Source organism: Bos indicus, chromosome 11 (genome assembly GCF_029378745.1).
Source record: "Bos indicus isolate NIAB-ARS_2022 breed Sahiwal x Tharparkar chromosome 11, NIAB-ARS_B.indTharparkar_mat_pri_1.0, whole genome shotgun sequence".
In the NCBI taxonomy this organism is placed as follows: Eukaryota; Metazoa; Chordata; class Mammalia; order Artiodactyla; family Bovidae; genus Bos; species Bos indicus.
In genome coordinates, this window is record NC_091770.1 from 3,105,436 (window position 1) to 3,123,054 (window position 17,619).

The window sequence follows — 17,619 nt, forward strand, 5'->3', positions numbered from 1 at the left end:
AAAGCAGCTACAGTGACTTTAATAACACATAGATCAAATGATATCACATCCTTGCTTAAAATTCCGTAATTTTCCATTGCCCTTATAGTAAAACCAAAACCCCTCCCAGGAGCCCGGGAAACCCTGCTCGACCCTCCAGCCCGTCTTTTGCATCTGAGCCCAGTGAGTTTCAACATTTGCAGCTGCCCTCAGGTCTTTGCACTTGCTCATCCCTGTGATGGAACACTTGTCCACCAGCTCTGCTTTCCTTATGGGGGCCTGCTTCTCACTCTTCAGTTACTACCTCAAATGTCAGCTCCTCAGAGACAGCACTACCTAAACCAACTCCTTCCTCGACTTACACGCCATTCGGTTTATTTCTCAGTTTACAATAATGTTGCATACCTGTTTGTCTGTCTCCCAACTAAAAAAAAATGAGCTCAGTAAGGGCAAGACCTTGGTTCCCTGCTGTATCCTGAGTACTCAGCACAGAAGCTGGCATACAGCTGATACTTACTGAATATTTACTGAATGAGTGGATGAGGGAATGAATGAATGAATGAGGAAATAAGTCTACCATAACACAAGCAAGAGTATAGGCTTCAGGTGTTAGAAGAAAACATACACAGGTAGGCACAGATGTAGATCTAGGACAGGTACATAAACCAATAGGCTTTTAATAGGAATACTGAATATAAAATCAAAATGATATAGTCATAAAAACTTGATTGATAAGTATACCTAATATACTTTCAAGTAACTTTTGCATTTAATATGCCAGCAAATTTGGAAACCTCAGCAGTGGCCACAGGACTGGAAATGGTCAGTTTTCATTCCAATCCCAAAGAAAGGCAATGCCAAAGAATGCTCAAACTACCGCACAATTGCACTCATCTCACACACTTGCAAAGTAATCCTCAAAATTCTCCAAGCCAGGCTTCAACAGTACATGAACCGTGAACTTCCAGATGTTCAAGCTGGTTTTAGAAAAGGCAGAGGAACCAGAGATCAAATTGCTAACATCTGCTGGATCATCAAAAAGAGAGTTCCAGAAAAACATCTATTTCTGCTTTATTGACTATGCCAAAGCCTTTGACTGTGCGGATCACAATAAACTCTGGAAAATTCTTAAAGAGATGGGAATATCAGACCACCTGACCTGCCTCCTGAGAAATCTGTATGCAGGTGAAGAAGCAACAATTAGAACTGGACATGGAACAACAGACTGGTTCCAAATACGAAAAGGAGTATGTCAAGGCTGTATATTGTCATCCTGCTTATTTAACTTATATGCAGAGCATATCATGCGAAATGCCGGGCTGGATGAAGCACAAGCTGGAATCAAGATTGCTGGGAGAAATATCAATAACCTCAGATACACAGATGATACCACCCTTACGGCAGAAAGCAAAGAAGAACTAAAGAGCCTCTTGATGAAAGTGAAAGAGAGGGGTTAAAAAGTAGGCTTAAAACTCAACATTCAGAAAACTAAGATCATGGTATCTAGTCTTATCACTTTATGGCAAATAGACAGGGTAACAATGGAAACAGTGACAGACTTTATTTTTTTGGGCTCCAAAATCACTGCAGATGGTGACTGTGGCCAAGACATTAAAAGACGCTTGCTCCTTGGAAGAAAAGTTATGACCAACCTAGACAGCATAATAAAAAGCAGAGACATTACTTTGCCAGCAAAGGTCCATCTAGTCAAAGCTATGGTTTTTCCAGTGGTCATGGGACAGATGTGAGAGTTGGACTATAAAGAAAGCTGAAAGCCAAAGAATTGATGCTTTTGAACTGTGCTGCTGGAGAAGACTCTTGAGAGTCTCTTGGGCTGCAAGGAGATCCAACTAGTCAATCCTAAAGGAAATCAGTCCTGAATATTCACTGGAAGGACTGATGCTGAAGCTAAAACTCCCAATACTTTGGCTGCCTGATGCAAAAACTGATTCACTGGAAAACACCCAGATGCTGGGAAAGATTGAAGGCAGGAGGAGAAGGGGACGACAGAGAATGAGATGGTTGGATGGCATCACCGACTCAAAGGATGGGGAGTTTGAGCAAGCTTCGGGAGTTTGTGATGGACAGGGAAGCCTGGCATGCTGCAGTCCATGGGGTCGCAAAGAGCTGGACACGACTGAGGGAACTGAATTTTTGCATTTTATATAGCTGAATTTAGTTACTTTAAAAGGTCTGACTCATTTTCCCTATTTGGAAAAGAAGGACCTGTGTATCTTACAGGAGAGTTGCATCAAATAAGATAATCCATGTAAAGAACTTACCATAAAGCCTAACTCATGGTAAGAGCAAAAATGTTCACTTACAATGTATTCTAAAACTCCTTAATAAAAGAGAAAAGTAGGAACGTGGGCCTGTTTATACTTATGTTTACTGTAAATGAATTAAATAGTAAATTTTTTTCATTCACATTCTTAGAATTGCTGATTTCATTTTTCTAGAAAATGTTTATTTTTCAAGACATTTGGGTCCATTCATTGTATGTAAAAAGTTAGACCAGAATGTGTGGGCTAAGAAAAGGCACCTCCCCAATAAACGTCTGAAGTGAAATGAAATTCATTGAGTTGTGTCCCACTCTTTGTGACCCCATGGACTGTAGCCAGCCAGGCTCCTCTGTCCATGGAACTCTCCAGGCCAAGAATACTGACTCTGGATCTCCTGCATTGCAGGCAGATTCTTTTACCATTTGAGCCACCAGGGAAGCCCCCAAGCCTGTACATATGGAGACAGGACTTCAGGCCTGAAATCTGCCCAACAAGCATGAGAGCTCCTACACTGTGTGAGACAATCCACAGGATCAAAGAAACCAGTAAGAGACAGACAGCAGGCAGAACACACACAAAATAATAACAATTATCTGATGTCTCAAACTGGGGCAACAGCAGGCCCTCCACCCACAGCCAAGAGTCTGACCTGTACGCACGTGCGCGACTGACTTTAAAGGGGACTCCCAGAATGAAGCCAGATGGTGAGTTTCAGGAGGTCCTGCAGAGGCCAGGCCTCTAGCATGTGGGCCGGAAAGGGAGGTGTGCACACAGCATCACGTATGTGGTAACTGAGCTCCTTGCTGCCAGCTGGGCTCCAGAAGAAATTCTGGACCCAGAAGTTCAGAGAACAAAAGCAGGCTGTAGCCAAAGCAACCTGGATAGACTGAGCAGAAAGAGTCACATCCCGTGACAGAGGAGACTCTGATAACACTAAACTGGAAAAGTCTGAAGAAAAAGAATCACAACTCCGAGTATAAAGTGAGATTCTGAAATGTTATAATAGAGTGGTGATTCTTAGGCCTTTTCATTTCCCTGGTAAAACCTGAAATGTGTGTCTGTGTCTGTAAGGAAGTCTAACTTTTTATTTTTGCAAATGTGAGGATGTTGGGGATGAGGGGAAAAAGGAGAAATTCCTACTCTCGTAGTTCTACCTTTGTTCATAAAACAAAGGGTAGTTTAATGTTGAACCAAAAAATACTAGAGGAATTTAACAAAACCAAAGGTTGGTCCTCTGAAAGGGTCGACAAAAGTGACAAACCTTTGGAGAGACTGAAAATTGTTTTAAATAGAGAGGAGACACAATTTCTAAAATCAAGAATGGAAGGTGGGCCATTACTCTCTACCTCACAGAAAATAAGAGCTTTATAAGTAAACACTGAACAATGGTATGCCAACAAATTAGGTAACTTAGATGAAATGAAAAAATTCCTAGAAAGACAGAAGCTACTGAAACTGGCTCCAGAAGAAACAGAAAATCTGAATAGGCCTATAGCAAGTAAAGAGATTGAATTAATAATTTTAAAACATCCCATGAACAAAAGTTTAGGTCCAGATGACTTCACTGGTGAATTCCACCAAACATTTAAAGAAGAATTAACACCAATCCTTCACAAATTCTCCCCAAAAACAGAAGAGGAAAGAATACTTTCCCACTCATTCTATTAAACAAAACAAAACAAAACTCCAAACAATCCTCCCCAACTATGTATTACCTTTATTTATAAAACAACAAATATTTTAACGTCAAAGAAGTAAGTATATTATATCAGAATGGTCCTTATCCAGAAAGGGTGTTTATAACTTTATATTAATTATGTTGACATATACACACACTCATATTTTTATAAACATTTACATTGCTCATTTTTCTATAGACTCGTGAAAACTTCAATACAGATCAAATAATCCCTAACCCCTTAATATAGCAACAACAGTCAGCATTTTGTTTGTTTGTTTTTTAAAGAAAAATACATTATCAGGGTGGCAGGGTCAAAGGAGCTGTTTCTTGTCATCTATGGAAGGGTCCCGGCCCTTGAAGACCTCCCTGAGGAGCAGGGGCCTGAACCCCAGTATACTTAGCAGGTCTAACACTGGAGTGGTAGGAACCGCAGGCTGGGGTAGTTTCAGCTCCACTGTATCCTAGGGGAAGCTCTTTACAGACTCCATTCCCCTCACTCACTCCCAATTCTCCTACCAAGCAAGAAATACTAGGTCATATGTCTGACAGGACACTGCTTAATCTACAACTCTCCCAGTAAGCAAGGTCACTGTGCATTAAAATGTGGCTGCCTGGGGTGACCATCTCTCCCATTACTTGGGGATTGTGTACCCTCTTCTTCTCGGTCTCTACTCCATCAGTTGGTGGTAAATTCTGGGTTTGGGTAGAAATGGACAATGGTTTCTAAGTCTCAAAGCCCATCTGATCTATCTCACTTTTATCAGAGTTCTCTGAATATAGGTTTTCTGACACCGGCACAAGTTATAATAAAAATACACTGCTTTCCTCTTCCACTATTCTCTGTGTAACTTGGGGATCTCACCTCCATGACCAGGAGGTGAGGTCATGGGCTAAAGCAAAATCTGGATACTCTAGCTCCCTCAAACCATCGCATGGCATGCCAATTCCACACAAGGCATCAAAGTCACTTGTTCCATGCGTATGCGTGAGACGGCGAGAGGACCCTGGTTCCAGCGTGCTACGGAGGTAACTATGGCCGATGCTAGTCAGAAGGGGCCCCTGTGTCACAGGTTAACAGCACTCGACCACTACCTATCACATCTCTCTGCTTCCTGATTTCTCCTTTCAACTCATCTGAATCTTATATCTCTTTTTTACTTAACCATACCTTAAGTCTAACAACCTATTTTTCTTTATACACAGCACACAGATCCTAGGATTCATCAGAATCCACAGGCCTAAATAGGAACCTCATGAACGCTAGTTCAGAGTCCTTGGAGAAGACTGTTCACATGCCCTTCTCATCCTTAAAATCTGATCAGACAGGCAGAACAGGTTTCCTATACTCTATTTTGAACCAAAGTGTCACCAGGTCACCACAAAACAGATATCCTTTACAGCAGGAGTTTATTTTATAACTTTGATATAAGTTTAAAAACAAAGAATATATAAATTAGGAAAAAATGTAAGCAAAAACTTACTGTTATTGGTACATCTTTTGTTCCTGAATTTAATAAATGAAGATTTAAAACTTTTGGTAGATCTGTTAAAATTAAGGAAAAGAAACATTTCTTAAAGTGGTATGTTTTCTATAACAAGTTAGAATCTTTCTCTTCTATCAGTTTAAATATATTTTAGAATGTGAAGTAGAATGACAATCACATTTATAAAAAGAATGTGACAATAACATTCCTAGACAGGAACTGCCTTACTTTTAAGGACAGTGAGTACTGTAAGAACTAAACAATCAGATCAAAAAACAAACTTTTCCAGTGAAATTGACATCATCACCAATCTTTCAGTTTTCCAGCAAAGCACAATGAAGCAATTCAATAAAGTACAATATGAAAGTATTATAGTAAAACCAAATCTAACCTTCAAGAATGGGTCTTCAATCCTAAACAACCAAATTTCAATTACATATGGCCCCATAGGAGGAAGCCTGTATTACATGCCTTCTTTTTTTATTTTAATAAATCCTCTTTGGTTATTTTCAATTTTAGAATTTGAATTCGTTCTCTGACCTCAGGGACTGATTTCTAACATTACATTATTATAATGCAACTGAATTAATCCATATCTAAACAAAAATTCAGAAGTAAATCTATTTCCTTTATTTTACAATTGAAAGATTTAGTATAATTAAATAGGTGAGAAACTGGATTAAGAAACTACTTTCTGCCTCAATCTTCCATTAAGAAGACTTGACTTAAGTTATCCATGACACTGCTTTCCCATCTGGTAAGCAATGGCATCCCTCAGAAGAATGGGGTGTAAACCCCTAAGGGCTCTGACTTCCCAGAAGCAGACTTCTAAAGATCATGTAATACACTGAGAAATAACTTTCAAAGCTGAACTAATTACAGAGGAGTTAAAGGAGAGCCATTTAGCGATGAATACAGGGATTTTTTAAAAAGACTTCATGACACTATCTCTTTTTTTTACCTTGTGTTCGCAGTGTGCCAAAATCTAACATTTCAGTTGAGGAATAAATTCCAGGAGCTTGGAAAAAAGAAGAGTACACAATTATATTTCATCTTGCCAGAGTAAGATGTGCTGAAGACAAACCATGCTCCTTTAGTCATCTACTCACCTGTTGTGACTTCCACTTCAACCGGAAGGATGATAAACTCCGTGCTGTCTGAAGCATTTGTCTTTATTCTTATGAAAGCTGTGTGATTATCTGCTTCTCTAGATGAAAAACTGGCTCTCATCACTCCCTTGGTTTCATAAGGAGGAATTTCCTGACAAGTTAACAGACCAGAATGTAGCAAAACCACTACAGTTTATTGAATGAGATGACATCACCTAAAAGATGCATTATTATTTTATATAGAAAAAAATACTGCCAATTAAACAAACACATTCATTTCACTGATTATACTGCACAGTCCAATTTTGGAGGATGTTAAATGATACAAATGTGTGTATCTTAAAATTGATGAAGTTTGGTATATAAATTTGAGCAAAACAAAAAAGAGATAAAATTATATGAAAACAAACTGTCAGCTGCAAAGCCATCATTAAAAGGTAGAGTCCAATTTTTTTGCTGTATTGGTGTGCTTGTTTAGAGGAGTTCAGTCCAAATCCTCTAAACAATAAACACATCACCATCAAAGAGAAATTGCTTTCCCAGACATTCACAGGACTCTCTTTAAATGATAACTAAGGGAACACAGACTTGGCTCTCCTTTCGTTTAAAACCTAACAGAACAAGCTTCCCAAGCAAATCCACAGTTCAACAAATGTGTTCAGTAAGGCTCTTAGCGTGTAAAGTAGCATAACTTTTTAGGTTCGTAAAAACATACATATACACTAGAGGGAAGAGAATACAACATATACACTAGAAGGAAGAGGCACTGGAAAAAACACTTTTTTTTGAGGTACAAATCTTTTCCTGCTTTTATAATAAACTGGCTTCACTGGGCAGAGTTTCAGAGTTTCTCTGCACATACCTTTTGGCCTATTTTAGGAAATCCCTGTGGTTCAGAATGTACTGGTCTTCATTTACCTCCATTCTCTTAACTTTCTAGACTCAAAGTAGAAAAGAGGTGACTGGAACCCTCTCGGGGCCATGAGAGATGGATCGCCCACACCCCCATCTCCAGGAGCTGACTGGGGTTTGCTCACTGAAACAGGCTGGGAGTGAGGTCAAGGCCAGCTGCCTTCTCTAGGCCAATCCCACCCTAGATTTGTAGGAATAAGAATCACTATTTTTTCTTGCAGCTGCTAAGAATATTAAAGCAATTTTCCATGTCTGCTACATTACAGTTCTTAATTAGAAATCTGAATTCTCTAATGTTTATTAGAATCCACTTCGGCGTGTGTGCCAAGTTGCTTCAGTCGTGTCCAACTCTTTGTGACTCTATGAACCGTACCCGCCAGGCTCCTCTGTCCATGGGATTCTCCAGGCAAAAATACTGGAGTGAGTTGCCATGCCCTCCTCCAGGGGATTTTCCCCCAGGGATTCAACCTGTGTTTCTGATGTCCCCTGCATTAGCAGGCGGGTTCTTTACCACTAGCGCCACCTGGGAAGCCCATCACAGTAAATTCTTAGTTCTTCTATTTAGAATTATAACACGAATTTAATACCTTATAATCAATTATATAAAGCATTGCTTTATACACAATTTCTCCCAAAGTCTTTTCAAACAAAATCATAATTTCAAGGCAAAACACTTTTGTGAAAGGATATAAAAAGGCTGTCCATTACATACCTTTCTACTAGCTAGAGTGTTTCTATATCTTAGGAGTTAACTTAGTCACTGACAATTTGGTTTCTAAATGTTCAAGTTAACATCCTAAAAAATGTCCCCTGCACATCCCTTCCTTCCCTGGTTGAGACTGGTCAGATGACAGAATCAAGAGGTGGTGTGTTTTTAAATTAACAGGGCAATTAACAAAGAAACTCTGATCTTCAGAACTTATTCATGTGGTGAAGTCTACGTGTCTTCAATTATGGATAAGCAGTGATTTTAGCGACAAGCGCTACATATTCTATGCCTTTCCCTTTTCTGATTAAAGCTGAGTAGACAACATTAAAGAATAAAAACAATCCTCCTATGGCAGGAACCTTTGCAAATTAGGTAATGGCTACCTATTCATTAATCTGGTTAATATTTGCTAATATTCTCCAAGAGAAAGTGGTTCTCTCACCACTTACACAAACTACTGATACATCTTCAACAGCATTAAATGTGGATGTACTGAGAGATCACCTAAGAACTTAGTCTCTAAGTCATCACAAGAGCCTATGTTCCCTCTGCAAACGCCATCTCCGCCATCAACAATAAGTTTGAATGTTCAATTATGTACCTTTAAAAATACCATGAATCCCTTCCATGGTTTTTTCTTTTTTTTTTTCTTCAATTTTAGTGTAAAGCATATTATAAACGATTAGATTCAGAAACAACTTTACCAATATTATTCTGTAGAAGAATAGTTAAAATCTCTTCCTTTCCACACAGGGGGTTAAAGGTTCCACCAATTTTGTTCACTGCTCTTTCCAAAAATGATTAATACCACTCTACTACTCTCAGTCTCTCCAGTTTTCAAATATATTTGATACACATTTAATGCTAAGACAGTAATTATGGAGACATCACCCGTATTTCTTTGGGTGATAAGCAGTTATGTGTTTTCTGGTGCATGTAAGGAAATAACTGGTTTCAAGCGCTCTCACGCGAGAACATGTCTGCACTCACCCACAGCTTCCTGGTGCCTCCCTGCTGCCCTGTGGGAAGTTCAAGGTGAAGGTCTCCTCCACTAGAGTACATTTCTACAACCTGAGACAGAAGAGTACATGATGGTTAAGTAAAAATCATATTCTCGATGCAAGTGATTTGCTGTTATGTAGAAATGTTTGATGGCTTAATTGCGTCTATCAGAAAAAATTAAAAAAATGCTTACAGATACAAAGGATAAGTATTGGCAGGATAAGTATGGCGTCACAGCACTAGAGGCAGTGCCCGTATGTATAAGCACTGGTGCAATATTTAATTAAACAGGTAACTTCAAAATATCAAACTCAAAAATAGTGTAGCTGTTTCAGAGACTGGATTTTAGAAAATCCATCTGGAGGACATATATTTTTGTATTTTCCCAAGGAAACAGCTTCTGGAAAGAATCAAATTTTAGAAACACACATTTTGTATTTCTTATAGTAATACAAGTTCTTCTTTATTCACACATCAACAACAAGACCCAGTAGCAGATCTATTAACCACTGTAACTGTGACGCGTGCTCAGTCGTTCAGTCGTGTCTCTTTGTGACCACATGGACTGCAGCCTACCTGCCAGGCTCCTCTGTCCATGGGATTTTCCAGGCAAGAATACTGGAGTGGGTTGTCATTTCCTACTCCAGGGTATACTCCCGACCCAGGGATTGAACCTGTGTCTCCTGCATTGGCAGGCAGATTGTTTACCACCGAGCCACCTGGGAAATCCTAATTGTGACACAGTGAAGTGCATATCATATTGATAGGCAACAGTATCAATGCAGGATTAAAATATCTGATGTGTTGTGCAAGCAAAATCACAGGTACTATTAATATCTCTGTGGCCTGTACCTACACCCATTTTTTTTTTAGCTAATAATTTCTTTAATTTTTTTTTTCTTTTTACAGTGTTGCACTGGTTTCTGCTATACAACAATGCAAATCAGCCATAACTACACATTTTTAAAAAACAGCTGTACTGAGGTATGATTCATGTACAATAAAACTCTACATTTTGAAAGTGTACAACGAGATAGATTCTGACATGTACATGAAGATGGAATGAAGCTACCATCACAATTATGATATTAAGTAAACCGTTTACCTCCCAAAGTTTCCTCACACCCTCTGCAATCCACCTGCCACTCTCGGCCCTTTCCCATCCCCAGGCACCGCTGAGCTGCTGTTGGCCACTCAAAATTAGTCTGTGTTTTCTAGCATTTTATATAAATGGGAGCATACAGTGTATACTCATGTCTGGTTGCTTTTATTCAGTGTAATTATCTTGAGATCTATTACGTTGTTTTTTTACTAACAGTTCATTTCTTTTTTGATTTTATGGATATGCCACAATTCTAGATCCATTCACTTGCTGATGAACATCTGGGTTGTTTCCAGTTTTTTGGTCATTACAGATAAAGCTGTTATGCACACCACGTTTCTGTGTGGACATCTGCTTTTCTTTCTCTTGGGTAAACAGCAAGGAACAGAAGGGTCGTATGCCTCTTTGCTCATATAAAGAAAAGGAGCCTTTTGTTTAAAGGAAGGTTATCCTACCTCTTAAAAATAAAGAATATATTTAATTAAATGCAAATCTGGGGTGAAGAATGAGAATGGGTGGAAAACCTTTCCTTGTCTATCACAAACCAGGAGTACATAAAAAAGGACAAAGCAGGACAGACAGTAATACTTTAGTATATGCTTAAAGGCTTTTGTTTCTGGTGGGTGTGGTTGTTACTGTAACGATTTACCCAAGACTAAGGAGCTACGGTCTTGTCTGTGTCTTAATACTTGCCTTCCAATGTATTACTGTTCCCCTTCAGTACTGACTGTGCTAACAGCGCCTTAACTGATGGGGTGACTTATAGGACTTTTTCTGTAAAACCAGAAAACACCGTGTGTTATTTCATTTAGAAATCTTCCAAGGTATTAAGGAAACAAGCCTAACAAAGTTTGAAAACAAGATTAAAAGGTTGAATCCTGACAAGAGGGAAGGGAATATGGAAATGTGGACAGATAAAGGCTAAATTATAAAATCAAAGGGAAGATAACATTGAAACTAGAACAACAGACTCCTGATTTTCAGTCCCCTGCTAGTTGTTTCTAATTTAATAAAGTTTAGGGGGAAAAGGATGCCAATGATATATACAAATGATAATTTATGTTAAAAACAAAATACCAGGAGGAACGTTAATTTCAGAGTGCCCCCGTACGTGTACACAAGCATACAGAGAAAGGCCTGAGGAGACACACCGAGGTTACACGAAGGTTATCAGTGAGGAAGGGTTCTGGCCAGGAGCTGTGATAACAACAGTCATTTAAATCACTTGATATAAAATAAAACTGAAGGTTCAGGGCCTCGGCCACCCTAGCCACAAGTTCACATGCTCAGCAGCCCCAGTGGCTGGCGGTTCCTGTACTGGACAGAGCAGATACAGAACACTCCCATCGCACCAGAAAGTTCTGCGGGACCGTACTGGACTGGAAGGCAGCAAGTTCAAGGGGACTTCCGCCTTACACATTTGAACTGTTAATAGTTTTCAGTGAGAACATACTTGTGTGTTAGTGTTGTATAAAGAACAAATGAGGTGTAATTTCTTGCTTTACAATACTTTCTTAAATTTGAGGACAAGTTCATGACACACAGGACTATCAGGTTAAGAGTGTCTTCCACACAACCTTCCAGTTTAAAAAGCAATTAAGTTCCGGGCATGTGACAGACAGGACAGTGACCATAGTTAATACCAACACTGTAACTGCACATTTCAAAGTTACTAAAAGAGCAGATCTTAAAATTTCTTATCATAAGAAAAAAAAGTTTTGTAATTATGTGTGGTGATGTTGCTAACGAGACTTACCGTGGTGATCGTTCTGTGATATACACAGAATCACTACGCTGTACACCTGAAATTAACACAGTGTTATATGGCAGTTATACCTCAAGTAAACAGTGTCCATCAAGAAGGGACTTGGATTTTCTCTCTCAAAAGCAACCAAAAAAATTGCCTTCCAGAGATAATCTATTGGTTCTTCTTTTTTTTTTTTTTTGACAGGGCCCTGTGGCATGTGGGATCTTAGTTCCCAGACCAGGGATCGAACCAGTGCCCCTGCATTGGAAGCTGAATCTCAACCACTGAACTGCCAGGGAGATCCCAATCTACTGGTTCTGAGAGAGCAACCCTGGCTTTCCATTTGCTCTCCTGTGCATTGATGAAAAGCGTACTGTGATAATACTGAACTGAAGTGTTACGTGACTGGAAAAGGACTAGACAAGCCAAAGAAAAAAACTCAATATTGAATTCAGAGACAGTTGTTCTCGACGGTAGTCTGAGGACTCAAAAGGCTGAGGAGCAAAGACACAGACTGTAAGGCTACTTAAGTATTTTAACTAGGCTGGCCAACATCTGCTGAGTCTGTAACCTCCATCTTTCCCAGCAGAAAGCAAGACCCTCAGTCCGCGGTGGGGTGACCACGGAGGCGGTGCATCCCTGGGGCTCTGTGACACTGCTGCTGCAGCTGCACATGGCAGCTCACACAGCAGGGCCTGAGAGAACGAGAGGACAGTTCTTATTTCTTGGACTCAAAAATAGTCAAGAAAAGAAAGCAGCAAGAATTTACGAGGTTTCTGTATAGTTTTGTGGTAAAAGTTAGCTGAAACAGGGAAAGTACACCATTCCCCAAAGCAGCAAAAGGATATAAACGAAGACTGATGATGGAGAGGAACTCTGTCTCAAGCAGGAGACAAGGCACTTTCCTCTTTCACGACGAAGATCCTCAGCTACATATAACCAGAATTTGGAGGCAGTGTTTTTATCAATGGCTATCTTCACCCAATGGCAGCTGAGTTTGCAGGGAACCCTTGCTTGCTACCTCAGCATACAACTCCCAGGCATTTCACAAACCCAGATCTGAATATCTCATTGTATTCTCCCTTGTTTTCCTCTTCACCGTTTATGAGCCTTTCTACCAGGGAGTGCTAGGATGACAAAACCCACTTTCGTCGTCAAAGCTCAGCGGCTCATACAACACACAGTGTTTATCCTTCACCTGCTATTTTCAAGCTACTGCTCAGTTCTTCAGTGTTGGTCCTGAAGAACTCCATGGGCCCTGGGAGTAAACATTATTCTGGAAAGTATCCATATATCCTTCCACACAGACAACACAGCTAGAAGCTACAATGGCAACAAGTGTCCATGGCTGGAAGTCACTGGGGAGCCGGGGTGGGGATCTGAGGAAATACCTGCAGGAGCGACACCAGCCACTCCCACCGTGTTAGAGACAAGGGCTGGGTGAGGAGGGATTTCAAAGGTGGAAATATGATTACTAAAAGACTGCGTAAGATCAGGAGTTGGATTTTTCAAAGTAAAAAAATAAGATGGCTTTTAATCAATGGTTCTATATTATCCTTTCCTTGGATTTTAATTTCCAGGCTGCCATCACCCAATATTTAGTATTACTAGAAATAAATACAAATAGTGGGTTTAAAATTTTAAACTGGGCCAGAAGGAGCCCAAGAAAGAAAAGTAGGGGCCTCATATAGATGAAAACTCTTCTTAAATTAAATGCAGAGCCACTTAAAACTAACACCAGAGAAACCAGTCATTTTAAAAATGGTTCCAAAAATTCAATAACCACACTGATATAACCTCAGGTTCAGACTACAAGCAGCATTAAAAGAATACCTTGCTTCAGTACTACATACTGGCATATATTTTAAAAACCTGTTTTAGGTAATCTAAAAACTGTAAAAGACTGAGATTTCACACTAAGCATTAATTTCCACTGAAGTGAAACACGTTAAAAAAATCACTGCTATAAACTCACCTGTAAAGGTTCGCTGTGAGGATTGTGTATGTTTATTATGGGTGAGAAACTGCTATTCACAGGGACTCTGGCCCCAAGGAATGGCCTCAATCGGTATGGATTTGGAACTCCAACACCAAATACCTGTTTCCAAGTAGAAAAAAAAAAGCAATCTGAGTAGCTTTTATAGTTTTAGATAACATTTTTATAGTTACAACTGATTGATTTAGGGAAAACTGGTGAGTTTACTTATGGAAAAATCTTAATTCTTTTAAAAAGGAACACACATGTAGTTTCTGTACTTGACTATCAGTTGATCTGAGATGCACATATATCTTAAGAATATGGAGAAGGCAATGGCACCCCACTCCAGTCCTCGTGCCTGGAAAATCCCATGGATGGAGGAGCCTGGTAGGCTGCAGTCCATGGGGTCGTGAAGAGTTGGACATGACTGAGCGACTTCACTTTCACTTAAGAATATATATATTCATATTTATATACATTAAATAACATACATATACATTTGGAATGATTTCTATAATATATTAGAAATTAAAATGCTAGCAGTCCTTCATGAAGTCATGGGAAAGACAAAAGAAAAACAGAGAATCCTGATTTCCCTGTTTCAATCACCTGAAGATGGCTCTAGGGCCCAGACAATCTCTTAACGACCAAGCCCAGTCCCAGGTCATTCCTACATGGGAATGTGGGCTGACCAACAGGGTGAGCCAATCACTCAAATGACAAACATTTATTAAGTGCCTATGATGTGCTGGGCACAGGCATGTACAGTTGTGAATAATTCAACAGTGAACAAGATGCATAATGTGCCTGTCCTTATGGAACTTAAATTCTAGTATGAGGGACAGATAACAATAAAAAGGTTTTTAAAAAATGGATAATGTTATATAGAGCAAACAGTTGGAGTAAGGATGGGAAAATTCTTTCAGAGAGGGTGGCCAGGGGAGGTGATGTGAGCTGATGTCACCTGAACGACGAGAAGAAGCAACGATGACTCTTCACCAAGGGCAAGTATATAGGCAAAGGGCTGGAGGCAGGAAAAGGCCTGGCTTGTTGGAAGACAAAGAAAAACCTGAGAATCATGGTCAAATGGGATGAGATGGGACAGCTAATATGGGAGTCAGATCCTTAGAGCCTTGCTGGCTTTGCTCAGAAGCGTGCATTTTGCTCTAAGAGCAGTGTCAAAGCATAAAGATTTACATGAGGGGCTGACTGGATGTGGTTTATGTTCAGAGAAGATCATCACGGCTACAGCATGAACAATGGACCAGGGCAGGGGCTGTGGAGGAGAGGAAAGACAGTCAGGAGGCTCTGTGTCACCCAGGGAAAGGTAGGGCCGGCCGGCCTGGGAGACAGTAGTGGTGCTGGAGAGGAGAGAGACATTTAACAGCAAGATGTGGTGAAAGACTAGGTGTGGGGAGGTGAAGATGGATGGCAGCGAGGCGCACCTTGAGAACAACCCGACCACAACCTCAGGTCACCCATGGTCAGCTGGGGGTGCCTCTGGAGGGCACAGGTCTTTCCAGTTTCATGGAGGTCTTTTGATTTACTCAACAAGTATATGCCAAGTGCTCTGTATAGCACGTCAGAGTCACTCATCCATACTGGCTTCCAAAGTTTACTCAATGCCTATCAAATGACTATTAAAGACTTACTCACCATAAATAAGCATAAGATATGATGTCTGACTAATACGAATGCTTACTCTGACAGTGATTTCCAAAATACACAAATAATTTACAAAATACATGAAGCATTCTGGGTAACTGAGAAGAAATATTCAAAAACAAGCATAAAAACTGTAAAGTAAGATACTAGCTAAGTAAGGATTTGAGTTCCATGGGCAGTACAGCTCAGTGGTTAATAGGATGGTCTTTGTAGCTATAAAGACATGGATTTGAATCCCTGCTCAACAACTTACCATTAGCATAAGCAAAATTGTTTACCCTTTTTAAACTTCACCTTCCTCATCTAAAAAAATGAGAAGGACAGTATCTGTAACGCAGGCAGAAGTGCACGTAAAGTGCGTAGAACTGTGCCAAATAAATTATTTCTTTGCAATCTTGCTATATAAAAAATTCCGATTCAAAAACACTAGCTTTCTTTAATAATCCAAACCATGATTGTACATACAAAGTGTTAGCTGCTCAGTCGTCTCCGACTCTTTGAGACTCCATGGACTGTAGCCTGACAGGCTCCTCTGCCCATGGGATTTCCCAGCCAAGAATACTGGAGTGGGTTGCCACTCCTTTCTCCAGGGGATCTTCCTGACCCAGGGATTGAACCTGGGTCTCCTGTACTGCAGGCAGTTTCTTTACCACTTGAGCCACCAGGGAAGATGAAAAATTTAAACAATATAATTACCAAAGAAAAACAGGCACACATCTTTTAATCCTGAAAATGTTATCACTTCATAAGTGTGCAAAAAGTAAAAATTAAAAAAAATCTAGAGGCACTGTGAAAATATTTTTAACTGTTCTTCTGCCAACCAATCTTATATTAACACTTTAGCTGTAGCTTTTAAAGATCATTTGTTCAGTCTGATTTGAATAGGGATATTCACAAATGCAGTTGTAAAGTATAAAAATGCTCTAACTCTAAACTCTTACATTTTCCCTGATCATGAGTTTTTGAAGAGTTCCCAACATGTGATAGGATGAAGATGAAAACTGTATTTTATAAATAATAAAGATTTTATTCTGATTCTTACCTGGTAAGTGAATACCCCATGATTAGATGTATTAATAAATAAAGTATTTTCTACATTTCCCACTACTCTTGCAAGAAAAACTACATCAAATGATGTATTTCCTCCTGGAAGAATTTTCTGAAAAAGAAAAGTAGTAAGTTAAATTAGTGAAAAAAAAAAGTATCAGATCATAGTGACTATAAGTAGACAGCTAAAATTCTCTAAAACGTCTTAGAATCATTTCCACAAACTAGCTTTTTCCTCCCAAAGGTTTACATTTTAAATTAGCCAAACTATTTTGCAATGGAAAAAAAAAGATGTCTTCACATCGGCTTTCACATATCTTTGTCAATCACAATTCTAAAACCCTGTACAGCAGATGGTTCCCTTGGATTCTGTTCATTCAGTAATCACCAGGCTGGAATGAAGTGCCTAATTACTGGCTCCTTCAACATCAGACGATCAAGGAGGAGATGAGCTGAAGCCAAGCTTTTTATATAGATGTTCTACTCTACTCCTAAGCAGCCACTTGTACTATTCTAATAAGTAAACAAGCCCAGCCTCAACCTCTGTCACCCATTCACACAAGGCACAAAAAGTGCCAGCAACTTACATTATAAAAGAAAGGAGAGGAGAGGAGACCCCTCCTCTGACCTTGAGCAAACTGAGAATGTCACTGTGGTTTGCAAATAAAAATTTTATTACAGCAGAACAACAGGGCTGCTTCACGAAGCCTCTGAGACTATGAATGCAGTTCTGCCTGCAATGAAGCCTTAGAATGCATTTTAATATGCAAAGTCCTTAACTTCTCTCATTCTGCCTCTGTGGCTAGTACTCTAAATGCTCCCCAAATTATAGCCTAAAATCTATGGCACTGAGACTTCTGTCTACAGCTTTGGATATAGAAAGCTGGAAGAGCATCTTTCCTGTATTATAAAAAACAAAAAT

General features: G+C 39.6%; 1 protein-coding gene across 3 annotated transcripts in view; it reads right to left on the reverse strand.

Annotated features, from left to right (window-relative positions):
* Window positions 1-17,619, reverse strand: part of TMEM131 (transmembrane protein 131) — a 186,028-nt gene that overhangs the window by 49,918 nt on the left and 118,491 nt on the right. For all 3 annotated transcript variants that reach the window (XM_070798242.1, XM_070798241.1, XM_070798243.1), the window contains 6 exons: window positions 16,693-16,809; window positions 13,983-14,105; window positions 9,147-9,227; window positions 6,536-6,686; window positions 6,388-6,444; window positions 5,424-5,485 (listed from right to left, as the gene is read on the reverse strand). In XM_070798242.1, the coding sequence (XP_070654343.1) occupies window positions 5,424-5,485; window positions 6,388-6,444; window positions 6,536-6,686; window positions 9,147-9,227; window positions 13,983-14,105; window positions 16,693-16,809 (591 nt within the window). The remainder of the gene's footprint in view (window positions 1-5,423; window positions 5,486-6,387; window positions 6,445-6,535; window positions 6,687-9,146; window positions 9,228-13,982; window positions 14,106-16,692; window positions 16,810-17,619) is intronic.